Source organism: Actinia tenebrosa, unplaced genomic scaffold, assembly GCF_029948245.1.
Source record: "Actinia tenebrosa isolate PJP-AT-01 unplaced genomic scaffold, QUT_ActTen_1.0 PGA_scaffold6__47_contigs__length_16458017, whole genome shotgun sequence".
Taxonomy (NCBI): Eukaryota; Metazoa; Cnidaria; class Anthozoa; order Actiniaria; family Actiniidae; genus Actinia; species Actinia tenebrosa.
The window spans coordinates 13,573,366-13,592,012 of record NW_028292583.1 but is presented as its reverse complement, the minus strand read 5'-3'; the positions used below and the strand labels follow the sequence as shown (position 1 = coordinate 13,592,012).

Sequence of the window (18,647 nt, the reverse complement as noted above, 5' to 3'; positions counted from 1 at the left end):
CACTAAAAATTGATCAATTAATTAGTTTTATGGCAGTGGGGTATGAATTTTTGGATAAAGAGACTCATGGCTCCCAAAGTTAACAGAAATGCCATTACAACTCCCATCTCCCTCCCCTCTAGTAATTCTGGGTATATGACGAAACGGCTACTCTTTAAACTTACTAATTAGTATTTCCCATTTTTTTAAGAGTTCTTCAAAGCTTCCTCGATCCTGTTATGTTTCGGAAGCAAACCTTTGTTGGTAGTCCACATGTAATAGCAGAATTGGTTTACTTACGGGGGAAGACGAATCCTCGCACAATCATAAAAGTAAAAAGATTGTCGTCAATTGTTTGTTAATGCGCCATTTTTTTTAAATAATAATGGCATGGGTTTTTTTTCTCTTCTTTCTTCTTTTTTGGTGCACAAAGTTAAAAGTACTCAATTTATTGATGATTAAGATTCTCATCATTATTTTTTATTGTTAGTATTAATATTGTTAACAACGAGTTCAGGGGCGTAGCCACCGGGGTTCACAAAACAAGAGGGGCCCGGTCCCAATCCTCATGCGCTTAGAACAGATCGAAAGCATATATTATAGTTACATGATAGTTTCGAGCTTTACCGACCGATTGTTCTGAAAACTGTTGATTGTTTTTCCCTCATCTCCCCCCACGACTCCCAACCACCCTTGCCACCATCCCTGTCTTTCCCTTGTAACTGCTATCAGATAGGGGGTGAAAATGGGTGACTAGTCACCTCTCCTTTTAAGTGAGAACTAATAAGAATACAGAGTTAAAGGAAGACCTGAAAATGCAAAGCTATTTATTTGCGCTAGGTATAGTCTCCTCTTGAAATCGTTTGGGCTTGCGTGCTGCCACTGGATAGGGATACTGCGCGAAACTATTAGGATATTTAAAGCATTAAGAGGAAATGTGTTTTTTGCGATAACGATGCAATACTGGCAAAAAGTGCCTAAAAAATAGACCTTCGTATGAGTTTTGATCCAATTTTCGTTTTTGGTTAACACTCAAAACAATTTTAACATTTAGAAACTGATGTACTATGATAAAATGCTTGTTTGAAAGCAGTATTTTTTTAATTGTACAAAGATGTTTTGTGGCATTTGTGTTTGAACGTGCTTTGTCATTCTTTTTATAGAAATGGTATGGGAAATAAGCAAATGAAGGACTAAACACCTCTTTCGAATAAAATGGTTTTCTCTGGGTTAACACTCTTGGATTCCACTTTCATCGGTCATCTCCACTTTAAACAATTTAAACTTTCTTCTGAAAAACAAAACTTTCCTTCCCTGATAAACAAGATTTTCGCCTTGTACACAGCCTTTCCTGTTCTTTTCTTCAAGAAATAGGTTTTGGCGCTCACAGACGCTTGAATACGAAAAGAAATTCCTCTCTTACAAGAATTAAAGTATAAAGTATTAAAAAATCCCATTTGTGTGGAGGGGGGTGGGTGGAAGAGGAAGGTGGTTTTTAAAACGGTGGATTCATCGCAGTCCACTTTTATACTGGCAGACGAACTATTATGTGTGAGCAAATGTAAGGGATCAGCTGATAACGTTTTTTGTAAATTTATACTAATGCGCTCCAACTTCATTCCAGATAGTAAGGAATAAGTAAGTGAATATCTTCCTAACGCCGCTGAAGCCTGGATACGTTATCTAATTTTTATATTCATTCCATTGGTTTTCATGATTGCTATTTTGTAGGATATGAAGAAAAAATTTTAGGTGGCTGGACCCCCTCATGGTATACGCAGTTTTTTTATTCAAACGTGGGACGTTTTTGACACAACTCTGTATTACATGGCTTCGGGAGTTAAATCTGGAGAAGCGGCCAAGCGAGATCAGACGTGCATGGTGCGAAAGAATTTGGTGTTATGGGTCATTATCAAACATAGATTCCAAGAGCATCACAAATCGTTGGGAACTATCAATGTTTTCTGTATTTCTCCTCATTACAAGCTTTAAGATCGCTTTAAATGAGTTTCAATAGAGTCCTTTGCAATTTTGTTTAATATCAGTTTTAAGTTCTAATTTGTATATCCTACTAGTTTTGAGAGAAATGATCAGCGAATTTTAGACTAATGGAGATCGAGTAAGATTGACTAGAAAACCATGCGATGAAAAGTGCGCATCAATTTTACCACCCCGTCTTCTGCACTATACGTTTTTCACCAAATCGCATAAGGTATAATCCCTTTCAAAATGTTCCTATTTAAAACTAGATACAGAGAAAAAACGAAATGGAGGCATATGACTTTTGTGATCACTATAGCTCTGAAATTTTAATGTTCGGCCCTATCAAAATCTCAATTGTTTAGTTTTGAAGTCTATTACGCACTATATTATAAAATAATCAAACAAATACTCTCATAATTAAAAATATCTATATAGATTTTTCAAAACAGCCCCTACAAATGTAGGCATTTAGTATATAATTAATGTGGTACGAAAGCATTTTAGTGTTGAAACGCTCTGGCAAGGCTAAAATTATTTTCTAAACGCAAACAAATATTTCAAATCATAACCACGTGTTATGACTCCGATCTCACACAAGGACAATCAAACATTACATTCAATCTTTATGTGCGTTATTGCCAAAAATATTTGCAATCGGATAAACACGTTATGAACAGCTTTCCAAAAGTGGAAGGTAACGGTCAAGCGCGTGAGGGGGTCCAGCCACCTTAAGTTACGATGTGTCACTACTTACTTCCATTAGTCATACTTCCTGGAAATATTCTTTAGCTCATCACAAGTTTTCCAAAAGAATTTTGTGCCTGTTTTTTTGAGTTTTCCTTGGTAGTCGTTGTTGCTACGGGACGTATGTAAATCGTCAAATTGTCTTACGTGAATCCTGTAAACTTGCAGGAAAGTGGTTTGGTGTAAAGCGCGTCAATTCCTGTCTACTGACTAATATAAGCCTCAACTCGTAAACTTCCACAGAAAGTTAAAATCTAAAATGTGAGTTTGAATATTTTAACTATTTCTTGAGTCGCTACCACTAACTTACTCCTTGCAGGTCCGCAATGAGGACTCTGACATAGAATGCACCGAGATCCTATACCGCCCTTTCTGGCTGTTCATGCACAAATTGGACTGATACCATTCAGCCGGGTCAAAGCCGCTTTTGTTTTTCACTGTCGTGTTTTTAGGTCACTCGTCTATTTTGGTATCATCGAGCGCCTTGTCTAGTCATCCGGTACCAAGGGGGAGTTCGCCCGTTATCGTGTGGTCTTTCTTACCTGCCTTTTTCCCTTGCATCATTATGAGATATGATTTCTATTCCTTGAATTTCAGTTCAACCTGTTTTTACACTGACTAAGCCTTTATTCAGATTCCCCCCTCCCCCACCTGCAATAAAATATACCGGAAAAGACTATATCTGCTTCATGGACGGACGAAAACTGCCAATCACCTCTCCCAAATCGAACCACGCCTTTTTCCTTTCTCCCTTTCCTTTTACTTTTTCCTTCTTTATTTGTTTCAATGTATATTTTTAAAAATCAGCTACTATTATATTGTTATATTTTAGATTGATTGAAGCCATAAATACGACATCAGTTACTTCGTTAATGTGTGGTTGACAGTCCAATCTACACATACACAATATCCTGAACTGGCTCCTGAAAAAATAAAATTTAATAATAATCATGTTGTGTGAGCCCTTCACCAAACGTAAACCGCCACTGAACCATGGATCTGATGATGTGGCAATAAATAACGCTATGTTAGTGATGTCATTTTTGTCTTCAAAGTAAACTACTTGAATTATATACAGTCGAATGAGATGCAAGGGTCATCTTTCTATTATAGCTTAATGGGACTGTTAATAATAAGATACACATCACGATAAACATCAAGACAACAAAGAACTTTCACCAAATATACATACTATATGCGAAGGCACTGTTTCGTATACTAAAATCATCTGATTTATACATCCTTATACATTGATAATATTGACGAACAATCAAAGCGGAAGAATTTAAAACACTTGAAGACTAGTAAAAAGTCAAATAATCGCTCTTTGACGTCAGGATTAGACCAAAAACATGCTTTTTTTTAGCAGCGCGAGATGATTCATCTTAATGTTAGGTTTAACTGTTGACGTACTTAATTTACTAGTGCTTGAATAAAACCCCAGGGTCGGTACTTGTGAGTATAAGGTGCAATATATCTCTACACTAACGTAATGTATTGAACGTTTTCCTTCAATTTAATGAGTCTTAATGATGATTAAGCCCCTTTAAATGTTATTTAGTAGAATCAAAACGAGTATAGCATATGGGTAAATAGTGAGGGATCCATATTGAGTATGATCTGTCAAAGAAGAATTATTAGAGTAAAATCTAGCCACTTTATTCATTTATAAACTCTTTGATTGCTGGAATCTATATTATTTAGAGATACTAAAGTATCGTATTACTTTTCATGAATGATCTTGTAGATCGAACGGTATGGGGTTGCAACAGTTGAAACCGGAACACAAACTTAACTCGAACATAAGACATGCAGTAACAAAATTTGTAATAAGAACATGAAGGTCAAAAATAAATATTTGTAAATCGTAGGTAGATAAAAAAAAACAGGGCTCCAGGTACTTGGGCATTAAACCAGCTATTATTGACTCACAGAACTTGGTTGAGGCTTGTTGAGATTCATTTGAATAAGGCAAATTACGAGAGAAAAAGCTGTTTCAGTTAATACTACATAGTATATGTATCCGTAATCTGTTGCGACTAAGTGAAGTACAAACTTCCGCTTTGGTTCAAGTTCCGCCTTCGTATTTCAGTTGTAATGTCTTGAGAATAAGGTACTGAAGGAATGTTGGGGAAAATTGTTGACATCACTCTCTTGCTAAAATAGCTATAAAGTGGAAATAAAAACTCTCCATCGTTAGACTCTCCACATTAACAAATTTGCAGCAATCTAGTCAACACTAGAAGTCAAGACTGAGAATAATATAGATAAATATTCAAAACGATATATACAAACAAGAGAAATGGTAAGTGCATAGCAATATTTTATATAATCGAATTGTAAAAAGTTTACTAAGATGTTGGGTTCTTATTCAGATGGGCTCTTTAAAAAATCTCTGACATAAAGTCAACTAATACCTAGAGCTAAAAGCTCAAAACAGATTCAAGGAGTAAGCACTAGTCAACTTGAATCCGTTAGCAAGCTAAGGGTGAACTTATATTATGAGTCAGCGGTAATCTTTAATTTATCTACTTGGATCTCTAATGATTTTTTTTCTTAATTCACAGAAGATTTCAACATCACTGATAATGCTCCTATGGTTTTGTCTTTATGATAACACAAAGTCGGCCCCCTGCTCCATTGCAACCAAAGGAAAAACAAAATGAGGTAAGTCGAATTCATAAAGAATCCCGAACAAATTCCAGGACATATTTGCAAATGCCCTGATAGCTTGAAACTAAGTACGATTTCTTATCTGCATTTCAGTATAATCTTCAATTGAAACTTAACAATGGACACGTGTTGAATGAGAAGGTAAAAATTGACCCAGTTGCTGGAACAGAGTATTTTCGAGTTCCAAGCCACGGTAGTAAGGACGACATTGAGGTCATGCAAGACTTTTCTAAGGTTAGTATTGAAAGACCTCAATAAGCCTGAAGCGAGGTTGACGTTTTATCCCCGTCTCTAGACCATAATCCTTTTCACACTGCTTTTGGTCTTTAATTATGACTATTGTTCCTGTATTCTCTAAGGAATCAAAATTTTAATATGAAAGAATTTTTAAAACTATTATGGTCTAGAGACGGGGGTTAAACGTCATCTCGCTTCAGGCTTATTAGAAATAATTATTAAGTGAAAACAAAAAGCAAAAAAACCATTAGTGTCTAATTGCTTTTCTTCAAATTCAATTATAAAGAATCGATTTTCAGCATCTTGCATTTTCGTTGCAGCCAAAATAATATACTTAAGTATATTCTCGAATCTGATTGGATCATATTGACTTTGTATTGAAACCTTTTTCAGCTTACGATCAAAATGCTAGGATTATTTGTTGTCTGTTTAATGCCGATTCTTTTCAAGAGCAATATACTAAATAATATACATAATTATTGTTTTAATCAAAGATTACGATATGTGGTTCTAATTATATCTTATTATTAAATATCTTTTTAGAAATTGACTATGATACACGAGAAATCTGAAAATGCCTGTTACCTTTCCAAATTGACGACAGAGGCTTCTCCAGACGATCTAAAAGCGGCTATTGAGAGCGTGAGTATCTGATAGGATTTATTGATATCTATCCATCCATCCATCCATCCATCCATCATTCATAGCCGTTTGTTTATTTATTCCTTTTTTGTTTAATCAATTAATCGATTCTATTTCTTTATTCTAAGCAGAAATTACGTGAAGATAACGAACTGGAATTAAGGGAAATCACGACCTGGAGAGTGGACAAAGATTTCACCCAGCGATCTCTTCTAAATGAAGAGATGGCGATGATGTGTGCTCGAAGCTCAATCTACTGGATACAAAAGATCGAGGAGACTGGGTCGGTGAGACAGTCACGTGACACAGGTGAGAAAAAATCTATACATCTGCTTGTCGTATTACCAGCCTTACAGTTAATCAATTAATCAGTTAATAACCTGGTACAAGTAAGTTGGTTGTTCTGTACGTTCATAAAACTCTACTGCATCTGATAATGATACTAATATTAATACTAATATTATCTTTTATTTATCCAAAGGTCATTCCCGTGTACGGCGAGCCTCACCCTGTGCTAAGAATCGCATCTGTTGGTATGAATTTCAGTTTAAATTGATCAAACGCGATGGTAAAACATTTTTTACTAAGATAAGAGTGAAGAAATGTAAACTGATTTCTTGCTGAGCCATTAGAAAGAAAAAAATATAGAGGATATTACATGAGCGCGCGGAGATACGAATTTTATCTTCGAGTGTTCAATTGATATCTCACGAGTGAGCGAGGCGAACGAGTGAGATATCTAAATTGAATACGAGAAGATGAAATTCGTATCTCCAAGCGGCAATGTAATGTCCTATTTATTATATAGATATCGATGAAACTTAAATAAAACAAAAGCTCAAAAATTCTTTTTTAGAATAGCAAGCCGATTCAACAGCGATATCTTCACGTGTGAAAGATATGGTTTCTTCCACTGGTGAAAGATATCAAGTTTTCGACACTAGAGAAAACCTGGTATTTCATCGATATCTATATAATAAATATATATATTTAGTTATTGGAATTTGAAAAAAAAGCTGACTAAACAATGACCAATTTTGAAATTGATAGATCCTCAAAAAATTGAAATGAAGCTTTAATTTATAAACATAATTGTAAATAATCTACTCGCTACAGATTATTTAAAATCAAATATTCATACTAGTGTATCAGCGTTCGATTGCTTTGGTCTGAATATGTATTTATACAAAAATCAACATATTTATTATAGAACCAAAAAATGATTAGGCAATCATTGATGAAATTTCCCTCATAATGGAGAATACAAGAATCAAGTGATATTTATTATGTACAATGAAATTTTAATCAATTTCTAAAATAAGTGTACAGTTATTTTTTCGATGCATACAATTATGCCAAAAGTAATATATGGATTGCATCAATTCATTTGTGAACACGTTAAATACTTTAACACAAGTAAATCTACTGTGTAGTGTAATGAATTTGATCTGAAATAAACATCAGTTAACTTATGAAATCGAGAAATCTGAGACTTTTCAGACTCCCAATTCTTTTGATAATCTTTTCCGAGGCAGATCCAGGCGTGCAAAGCATTTTGGGTTTAACCCTACTGCTCCCCCTCCCCATATTTTAAACCAAGTGTCATTACCAGGAGTATAATCGATTTGTTCAACGGTCGAGAAGAAACATCAATCTTATTCTCTAGGGGATGACACGTGGTCTAAAATGGGAAAACGTTACCGAGACGCGAGGTAAATATTCTCCGATATTCACTGAGTCTAAGGCAAATAATTGTTTTAGTATAAATACACAGGTGATTCTTTCAACAAAAAAAAAAAAAAAAAAAAAAAAAGACATTTTTTCCCCGCAACAGCAACGAAGCGGCTGGCCGCCACTTTGGGTTATCACTGGAGGTGATTATCGTGTGATTCTCGACCAATCAGCGCGCGCGATTTTCAATAATCACCTGTGTATTTTTACTAAAAAGGTATATTACCTTAGCAATGTACTTGGTATGGTAGAGTTTGCAGACCCCTACGTACAGTTAGAACAACTCTTTTTGGGTTCCCTGTTGCCTTCCATTATTAAAAATCCGGCCATTTGTCACCGGAAAAAGAAAACAAAAGACTTGTGTCTATATAAAGATTCTTTACAAATATCATTCAGGAAACCTTTCTACTAGTTACTATGACTCTATGACCCTTTCTTCTCAGTAAAGACAATGATTTTTGCAACTTGAACAATAACTTTATATAAACATCATTTTCTTGTAAAATTACGAAAAAATCTAGAAATCGGAAAATCGGCCATTTCACGGATCCCGTTACTCAACCTCAGCCTCGTCAGCGCGTAATTATTCTTTAGAATTTGACTACAGTCCGCAGTAATGAAAGGAATTTACACATCAACGAACAATTGAAACACTTAAAAATTTCACAGGTTGTAGGCAATTTCTAAAGAATATATTACACGCTGACTAGGCTGAGGTTGAGTAACGGCATCCGTGAAATGGCCTATTAGAGACGAAAAGATATTTGAAGTGAAGGGTTTTATAATGATATAAAATCATGTTCTTTTGCATAAACTTTAGCAGATTCACTTTAATCTTGAAAATTTTAGTGAAAGAATTAACCGACGGAACGGGTTCATATGTCATATTGTATATATTACATAAATTATTAACTATCCAGAACGTTCACTAGCAAAGCTTTTCACCATTTTCATCATTACGCTTGACGAGCTGTTAGCTATCAATAACAGCCTAGATTTAGCTCCATTACACTCCTCCAATTCAAGGAATCACTGCCATGAATCGATGTAGCCACAAAAAACCCTATACCTAATAGGAGATCATTGAAGTGAAGAGTTTTATTATGATAAAAAATCATGTTCTTCTACATAAACGTTTAACATTTGGAGGGGGGAGGGGAGAATGGGGTACAGATTCACTTTTATCTTGAAAATCTTAGTGAAACGCGAAAGAATTAACCTTCGGATTGAGTTCATACGTCATGTATATGTTGTGTTATGTATATATTACATAAATTATTAACTGTCTCACTAGTACCTAGCCACACACACACACAAAAACCCTATATCTAAGTAATAGAAGAAAACTCCAGAGGTTACTAAGGGTTGGACTTAAAGTTTACTGACTCAGGCACATACACCGCTTCATTCAGACCTGAGTGATAATTGGACGTCATCTTGAACTGTCCGACATGTTTTTAAAACTCTGGTTCGGGTACTTCTTATTTCACGCAGTGAGGGTCAGTAAAATTTTGGTTCAAAATGTTCTATCCAATATAATTTCTAGATTTTATCTATAACTTTGTAAGAATATGAAGTCGATATCAGTAGATGGCAAGCAAAATTGCACAAATTTGTAAAAAAATTGTTATTATATTGGTTATATGTTTAGGAAGTTTAAGTTATTTTTAGCACTTAAATCGGCTCAGCAATATCATATAGTTTCCAACAATTAACTTTTTAAGAACCTCTCCCTTCTACACTTATATAACTCGTGAATTAGTGTGTAGAATCCTTGATCCGACTTGCTTTGCCGGCGACTGACAAATTTGGTAGCTTGGAAAGTACCTTTAAGATTTCTGTCAATCTTTCTCGTCAAGGAATCTCAATAAACTATTACCCGTTTCGGAGTTGTAAAAATTGGTTACATCTTAGGGTTGTTTTTATCAACGCTTTACTCAGTTAGTTGACATTTTATACATAAATTTTTCATCATTTTTTTGCTTTCAGTAAGCGAAAAAGACGCCATATTAATATTAAAAGCGACCTATAAGACAGCCTCGTGATTCAACGCGTTTGCAGCTCTGGAAACGCTAATAATACAACACATGCAACTATGTGCGTGCGATTTGTTTCGCAACACTGCTTAACGCTGCTCACCAGTTTTTACTAAAAGCCTTAAAATAGTTACACAAATTAAGAAAAGAAGTCAAAAATAAATTATATCCATGAATTTACGCTATTTTCAATTTTTAAAAAAGTGAAAAGATCTTCCGAAAATTGTTGAAATTTAATTTTATTTAAGTTAGTTCGCACCTCTTCGCGTTTGAGATATAACAGATATAATTAATTACTTTAAAGGCATACTGTTTATTGTCCGACATTGCACCAATAGAATACAAAGCCCTTTTGTTGGTGGTCGTTGCAGCTGAAACCATAGGTTTACCGCTGGACTAAATTTGAGTGAACTGTGGAACACTGTGGTTTCCTGTTCAATACTTTGATTCCAATAAAAATATCAATTTTGCTTCTTAAAAGTGCTCAGCAATTAGTGATAATTTTTTAACTTTGTTTATGGCTTGTGAGTGAATGTATTTGTGCTCAGAAGCTCTTATATCGCGCAAGTTTGTCCAGTACTGCCTTACATTTATTTAATTTTCTATTATATTTTAGAATATATTTAGAATATATTTTTTTCTAACTTTTCTACCAAATATAGTTACTGGATGCTAGCACCGCTATTGATAAAGGTAAGACCGGAATGTTGACTGCACTATACATACCATGATAAAGAAGAACTTCATAATAAAATACATTATATCTCTTAATAAATAAACGCATGAAAAGAAACACTGGAATGATAACTTGCAGCTTTCAAAGAATTATGAGAAAATTCCCATACAAAGATTTTTTTCTTTTTTCTTTTAAGACTGCAATGAGATCCTAGGGGTCCAGTCCAGTAAAGTCAATTTAACTGCTTCAACCTCAAGACTTCCTTTAACTACCTTCGGTCCTCAACAAGCCCGACTCCACAACACGCATGTCTGGTGTGCTGGTAAAGCTGACGCTGACCAGCACCTAGAAATAGACTTGGGGCTCGTCACATTGATCAAGTCTGTCGCCATACAAGGAAACCCAAATGACGACGAGTTTGTTAAAACCTTTAGTCTGTCCTATGCAGTTCTTAAAGGACGTTGGTTGACATATCTTGAGAATGGAGCCAAGCGAATTGTAAGTAGAACTTTTGATTATTTGTCTGATGTAAGGCCTGTGTAAGACTACATATAGTACAAAATAGACTTTCCCGTTTCTATTTCCATACTGCTATTTTGATCCGCTTCTGATCACATGGGTCCAGCTCAAATAAAAACACCACGTCAAAGCTAAGAATCGAATCCAAGCAATCGATCTAGATTTGAACCAGGACTTGAAACCGAGTCTGGAGAGAGGGAGTCGAACGCAGTATATCTTTTTACATCGTAAAGAATTTTCATAAACTAATGCTAATGAGTTGTGATAATGTCTAGTTCCCAGGGAACTTCAACAGGGGAGAGGTCACAATCCAGACTTTACAGACGATCACCGCTGCTCGTTATGTCCAAATAATCCCAGAGACTTGGTTTAGTCACGTGTGCATCAGAACCGAATTGTACGGCTGCGAAGCAAGTAGGTTAAAATGCATTGATATTATGTAAAGAAAAGAAAGTAAAAATTCTTTCTTGGAATTCAGAGCCAACGCTTCCCCTGGGGATGATGAGTGGAGAAATACCAGACAGCCTTGTTACAGCTTCTACATATTGGAGTGGTTCAGTGCCACACCCAAGCACATATGGCCGCTTACATTGGACCAAATATGGTTCGAGCCAAACCTGGGCGGCTGGAACAGTAGACACGAATCAGTGGTTGCAGATTGGTCTGAGCAGAATGGAGTTTGTCACTGCCATTGCAACACAAGGGAGACATGCTCATAATCAGAGGGTGACAAACTATTACCTGTCGTATGGTAATAATACAGTCTTGTGGACTGAATACCTGGAAGGAGGTGTTAGGAAGGTTAGTACAGTGGGAGCTTTCATGGACTTTTTTTTTGACAACACTTGATCATGTTGGTTGTAAAGGAAAACTATAGAGTGGTTTTCATAAACCTGTGAAATACACTTTAGCTTATCTAAAACTATTACACTCTAATTCTTTTGTTTTCAGTTATGTTTATCCAACTATTTCACTCTAATTAGTACACTTTGTTTCATGGGTTAATAAAAACCACTCTAACCAAAAACTATCGTAACTCACGTTATAATAATTTTGGAAAAAGGGAAACGAGCAGACATAAAACTTCAAATGTATTGTCTAGCCCAAAATGTTAATTCCTTAACAAATGGCAATAATATTTCGTGGTTTGAATTGATTTCGACCGTCGGCCGTTAAAAGTAGTCAATCCACGCCACCATGTGACGTAAACTATGAAACCTTCTATATAAAATTAAAACTGACTCATATATCGAATCGAAATATCTATTGTTCTGGGGTGACTAGCGACTGACTACCTCTCATACCTGTGAAAACGTTTTTATATTTCCATGTAAACGTGAGGCTAGTCAGTCTACAACAATACTTATTCAAATTGGTCGCCATATTTCGACTTCGTGTATATGACCGGTAATATCGAGGCTAACAGCATAAAAATTAACAGTCTTAAATTTAAATGTCAACACGCAGGTATTTACTGGAAATTCAGATAGCGAAACTGTAGTCCGCCACGTCCTACCGACTGTCATATATGTACGCTTTGTCAGATTTAACCCCGTCACCTGGAATCAACACATATCAATGAGGGTAGAAGTATTCACATACGGTCGAGGTAAGTACCACACCCTTTTAAACTTTCTTATCTACTTAATCATTGAAATCTCTAAATGTTGTTTATTTCCGGTACCCAGCCTCTCCTGCAGATCTTGGTATAGAAGATAAAGAAATACCCAATAACCAGATAACAGCTTCGTCTTTCTTTGGTTCAGACCATGAACCATATAAAGGAAGGTTGAATTCTGCAACAGGCGCTTACTCTTGGTGTCCTAAAACAAAAAGTGGAAACCACTGGCTAATGTTTGACTTTGGTCACGTAATGCTCGTAACGGGCATAGTCACGCAAGGAAGAGGAAATGGTGTTGCCCGATGGGTGACGAGATACCAGGTAATTCCATTTACTTTTAAAGATAGGAATATCGCGTGTTCGTCACCAGCTATAATGTCACAAACAAAATCACCACAAAGGTCTTTAAAAACCAATAAATCTACCATGATTCAAGATCCATATGTTTTTTTGACACTTTTAATACAGTATTATTACTTATAGTACACACGAAAATTACCCGATTCTGATTCTGAACGTAGAAGTTCCTATTAAGTTGCTTTGGGATCCACATAATAAAATTTTATAGCTATGTTTTTAACTACAAAACATATATAATGAATATGTAATAAATATAATTATATATAATACTAAAACTTTTACAACTATTCTGGTGACAACTAAGTGCCTTCGCTTCGAATATTTTTTCGCGTGTACCATCAATGAAAAATCGCACGACCTTTTCGTACAATTCGTAATTAATGTACATCAGGGCTTGAAATAGAAATTTTTTTCAGCCTGCCAAAGTAAAGGAGCAGGGTAAAAGGAGGTCATTCCAGTAAATTTTGCATGTCATTTTATTATTCATCTGGCAGTGCATCGTTATTTTTGCCTGCCAAACCTGAAATTTGGCCTGTCATTTGGCCATTGGCAGGCCGCTATTTCGAGCCCTGTACATGTACTCGTAAAGTATTGAACGTTTTTAAACTGGACTCGCCTAAGGCTAGTGCAATTACAAGAACATTCAAAACATCATTCAGTCGTGCCTAGAATAACGAATTGTATTCGAGGTCGTGTGATTTCTTACACTATAATATAGAATATTACTTGGCATATTTTGCATTACTTTCCTATTGTCAATAAATAACAATAAATCTCCTTCCACTTTCTCTTAAAGGTGTCATATAGCCTTGACAACATCAATTTTATATTTTATAAAGACAATGCTGCTTCGCAGGTTAAGGTAACAGTAATCATTTTTCTATGAGTAAGGCATGAAAATACAACTGTCTATTATAATTTTGTAGTTCTTAAGACAGACTCCATGATCATCTTTTTGTTCCATTCCAGACTTTTCAAGGAAATACCAATGATATCGGATATGTTACAAGGACATTGGACAGGGATATCGAAGCACGATGGATAAGAATTCATCCAAAGACTTGGATTCCAGATAAAATTGTTTGTTTCAGGTCGACGATTCTTGGTCGAAGAAAAGGTATCAACATTTCTTTACAACCCATTAAGTTCTGGCTAACTGTCACTGAAATATCATTAAAACACTCATTAATAATTCATAAGCTTATGGTCCAATTGGAGCCACCATACACGTCACGTCCATGAACCTTTATACCCGATAAAGTCCTCTTCATTAGTATTCGAGTGATTTTATATAAAGACCACTCGAATACTATGAGGATGACTTCATCAGGGATGAAGTATGCATCCAAGTTTAGATGAAGACATAGAGCTTGATCAAGGGTCATAGTCAACCCTAATGAACTTTGACTAACGTGCCTGTCTTTGCCTTGGCACGCTATATCCAACGTGTGGGAGCTTCTATTGAATCTGGTTGCGCATGCCCGTGACGTCAAATCTCTATCGAAGTATAAAAATCCATGTTCGTGACGTGTATGGTGGCTCCAGTTGAACCAAAATCTTATAAATTGTTCATGAGTGTTTTAAGCAGTTCAAAAAACTCGTAGATCGTGTTTTATCAGGTATAAAAGCACTCCGCTACGCCTCGTGCTTTTATACCTGATAAAACACTCCTACTCGTTTTTTAAACACTACTAACAAATCTTCCTTTTCTCTCTCCGGGTAGGACCCCTCGGTAGTCCCGTCTTTGCTAATCAAGCTGATTCACCCAACATCGTTACATACGAACACCAAGACGTCACTCTACAGTGTAAACCCGTAGGGGATTCGCCTATTACGGTTATCTGGACACACAAAGGAAAACTTATCCAATCTAGTTCTAGCAACACTCATCTCAGTCTCTTAAACGTCAACAAGACTGATCAAGGCATATATCTTTGTACTGCTACCAATGCTCTTGGTTCTAACACAAAGACCCTTCATCTGCAAGTTAAAGGTAAGGTTATTCCTCTTCCAGTCTCAAGTGTGATAGACCAACTCTTTAATCAGTCTGATAAAAGTTCAACATTCCTGTTACAGATAGTTCTGAGGTGTGCACCAACCATCGATATCTTGACGATGATTCTCGTTTATCAACCAAATTAACATTAAACCTCATTCAAGATGATACCAACTTGACTGAGAATGATTGGTACGTGTTCCGCGGTGCAAGAGGCTATTATCGTATTCCAAACAAGTGTCTACCACAAAACCGTTGCGGTGCTACAGCTACAGGATACATGGAGGGTAACTTTCCAACTCTTGCTGACGGTATTGTCAAAAGAAAGCTCTGTTTTCATGCCAACGGTAACTGCTGCCACTTTAGTACGTACATTTATGTGCGCAACTGTTACTCCTTCTATGTCTACAAACTTAAGAAACTCGCCTTGTCCTGGTCAGCGAGATATTGTGTCCAACACTACCACAACGGTAAGCCAGCTAATCCTAGACGAATTTCTTGTGCAATTTATTATCTAGATTTTGATACCCTGTCGTTTCTTTTTTTCATGAACAGAGAAACCCAGCAGGATGTTTCAAGAAAATCCACAGCCACTTGTTCTCTGTAACCACGTCTTCCAACGCCTCTACCAAGTGTCGGATAGTCTGACTTGTTTTCGATATTGCCTGCTATATACTACATGTCAGACCTTCAACTACTATCCAAACTTATCCACATGTGAGCTGAACAATGCTACAGCAGAAGAATATCCTCAGGACATGGCAACACGACCAGGATACAAATATCACTATCCAATCCCTGTAACTATCGAAACAAATTGATTGAGTTTTTAAAGTAAGACAGCGCTAGAAGTTGGAGACCCATTCTGCTACCCATCATGCTTACACACAATTGGTGGACGAAAAAAGCAATCATTTGAACGAATGACGAGATACTTTTGATAAACTCATAAGATTGCACGGTGATTCCCTATTTTTAGGGCTTATTTTGTGTTTTATTAACTGGCAAAGTTTAAGAAAATTGACATTTACTTCGCATTTTCCCGTGAACGTCCTAAAGAACACCTGGTAGCAAGTTTGCACTTTTTATACATGAACGCAATTTTTGATTGAACAAGGTAGAAGTAGTTGTCGTTCCTTAACTATTTTGTCGTATGCGTAATCAAGAACTCAATCGAGAGCCGAGGATATCGTTAAATTAGTTTCTGGGTGTTTTTGCTCACCACTTATTAAATTCCCCAAAAGACGCAAGTAAAACAGAAGAAAAACCTCTTGTTGAGTTTGGAAGATGAATGAGATAAAAATATATGCTACATACTACTGCGATGGCATGAATTTCATTGTATGCAAAATAATACTAGCAAAACCTGAAGTTATCATAATCTTAAACGTTTGCTAAGATTGTTGTAGTTAGTGCACTCGCCACCCAGCCCATAGCCTCTGACTGAGAGTTTGCTTATCTTTTCCTTGATTAACTTATACTTGGGGCGCAAGCACATGGCTTAAAATCCCTCGAGATATAAATAACAATGAAACGGAAGCTATGCTGGTCAGTTTAACAGAGACACTAATCAGGAATGCTTTGTCATACCTTGAGATATAAATAACAATGAAACGGAATCCATGTTGCATGGTTAAACAGAGACACTAATGAGGAATGCTTTGTTATCGTAAACCAACATGGCGGCTATGACATAACTAACTAACGGTCAAATTGTTGGGACCGCATTTGTGTGTTGAATATACAGTCAATATCATTAACGTTGTCCACTGAAAAAAGACATTTACACATTTACACATTTAGACTAAAAGAAATATCACGTGTTTCATTATGTATTCTTTGCCTCGTGTGCGTCAGCCTGAACTTTAAATGTAAAATTCAACTCGTGAATCGAAAATCCAGAATGCCCGAACATTTAGAAACTCAAACACCGAGTTGAAAATATTGGAACTAGCTGTACTAACGTTGCGGACGCTGGTCTTTCGTCGAACTTAGATTTCAAAAACCAAATTTTAAGAACTTAATTAATATTTTTTTTACTTAATTAGCGGTAGTGCACCCAACTCCCAGCTCTGGAGTCTCGATTCTTTTATCCCATTTGTCGTATCTGTAAATCTTTTAAAGTACAAACAAAAGGAGTGCATTTTGTCAATTATACCAAAGAAAACGCATTCACTTAATATTTAATATCATACTCAATTATCCTCAAAATTCATAGCTTCATTAGTAGTTTACGCAGTCTTTCGTATCCTTATTCCAGGATGGATCTTTAAAACAAGCTGTAGTTTTTTTATTCAGTAAAAAATTGGACATGGGTTCTTTAGTTTGGAAGGCGTGTTTTATACTACACCTGTTACAGGTAAAGCTGAATGTTTCATTTTTACGTTCTAAATTGAGTACACAGATGTAAATACATTTTGACTTTTAGGGAATCAAAAAAACACCATGCAAACTGGTCCAATGAATTCATATAGTTAGTACTCTAAATAACTCGCGAACCTTAAAAAAAAACTTTATCGAGGCAACTTCTTAGTGAACTTTCTATTAATATTATCAAACTGTGTCGACTCCAAAGGAATGTTTTAATTCTGGTCCTTCAAATAAATAAACTTTGACCCTTTTGTGCATACACTTGTTTCAATAAAGTTAGTCAGCAAAAACCTAGAAAGCTGAGATCACTGAGCCTCATGGGAAACTTTATATTACAAAAGCATATATATACAAAGCTTTTTTAATACAAACTCAGCTCGATGATGCTCAGAAGAGGTGAGACTGTAACTGGTAAAAAATTCGCAAGTCCATGAAGTCGGCCTCAGCTTTATAGATTTTCAGGTGACTAACTTTATTGAAATAAGTGTATACACTTATTTCAATAAAGTTAGTCGCCTGAAAAGCTACAAAGCTGAGACCAACAAGGATTATGGGTAGTTACATTTTACATGTTTCAACCGCTTTAATAACTGATGGATTTTAGATCCTTTACCAGCTACAGTCTCACCTCTCCTGAGCATCCTCAAGCTGCAAATTGTATCAAAAGCTTTACTTGTTTGATATTAAAAGTTTCCCATGATCCTCAGTGATCTCAGCTTACTAGGTTTTTTGGTGACTAACTTTATTGAAATAAGTATATACAAGTATATCAAATGCATATCAAAAATTATCATAAAAATTATTATATATATATATATACACCGAATCCCTAAAACTTTCACATGTTAGGGATACTATACATATATATAAAGGATAGCGATTTGAATCATTTCAACTCAACAAAACTTTGTTACCAAGTTGTTCTTAAACACTCAATCAGAGTTTTTTTTAGCATATTTGCAGCGGAGTTGCTCTTTGTTTACTGTTTATTTCTTTTCAAAAAAAATAGCACCGAAACGTATATGTATATATATAGCTATATATATGCATGTATTTTTTTCGTCATCTAGCCGTCAAAAG

At 35.7% G+C, this 18,647-nt stretch overlaps 2 protein-coding genes across 2 annotated transcripts; both read left to right on the top strand.

Annotated features, from left to right (window-relative positions):
- Positions 1-5,344: 5,344 nt before the first annotated feature.
- LOC148906128 (uncharacterized) lies at positions 5,345-7,366 on the top strand. The gene is made up of 5 exons (XM_089039560.1): positions 5,345-5,373; positions 5,473-5,613; positions 6,160-6,258; positions 6,390-6,567; positions 6,740-7,366. The coding sequence occupies exons 2-5, from the start codon at positions 5,596-5,598 to the stop codon at positions 6,880-6,882; spliced, it is 438 nt and encodes a 145-aa protein (XP_088895686.1). The 5' UTR covers positions 5,345-5,373; positions 5,473-5,595; the 3' UTR covers positions 6,883-7,366.
- A 2,012-nt stretch (positions 7,367-9,378) lies between these two features.
- On the top strand, positions 9,379-17,359 carry LOC116292426 (uncharacterized). The gene is made up of 12 exons (XM_089039550.1): positions 9,379-9,488; positions 10,688-10,718; positions 10,898-11,199; positions 11,496-11,634; positions 11,699-12,021; positions 12,688-12,829; positions 12,909-13,162; positions 13,998-14,063; positions 14,171-14,318; positions 14,925-15,194; positions 15,278-15,667; positions 15,753-17,359. The coding sequence occupies exons 1-12, from the start codon at positions 9,441-9,443 to the stop codon at positions 16,016-16,018; spliced, it is 2,379 nt and encodes a 792-aa protein (XP_088895676.1). The 5' UTR covers positions 9,379-9,440; the 3' UTR covers positions 16,019-17,359.
- The last annotated feature ends 1,288 nt before the right edge of the window (positions 17,360-18,647 follow it).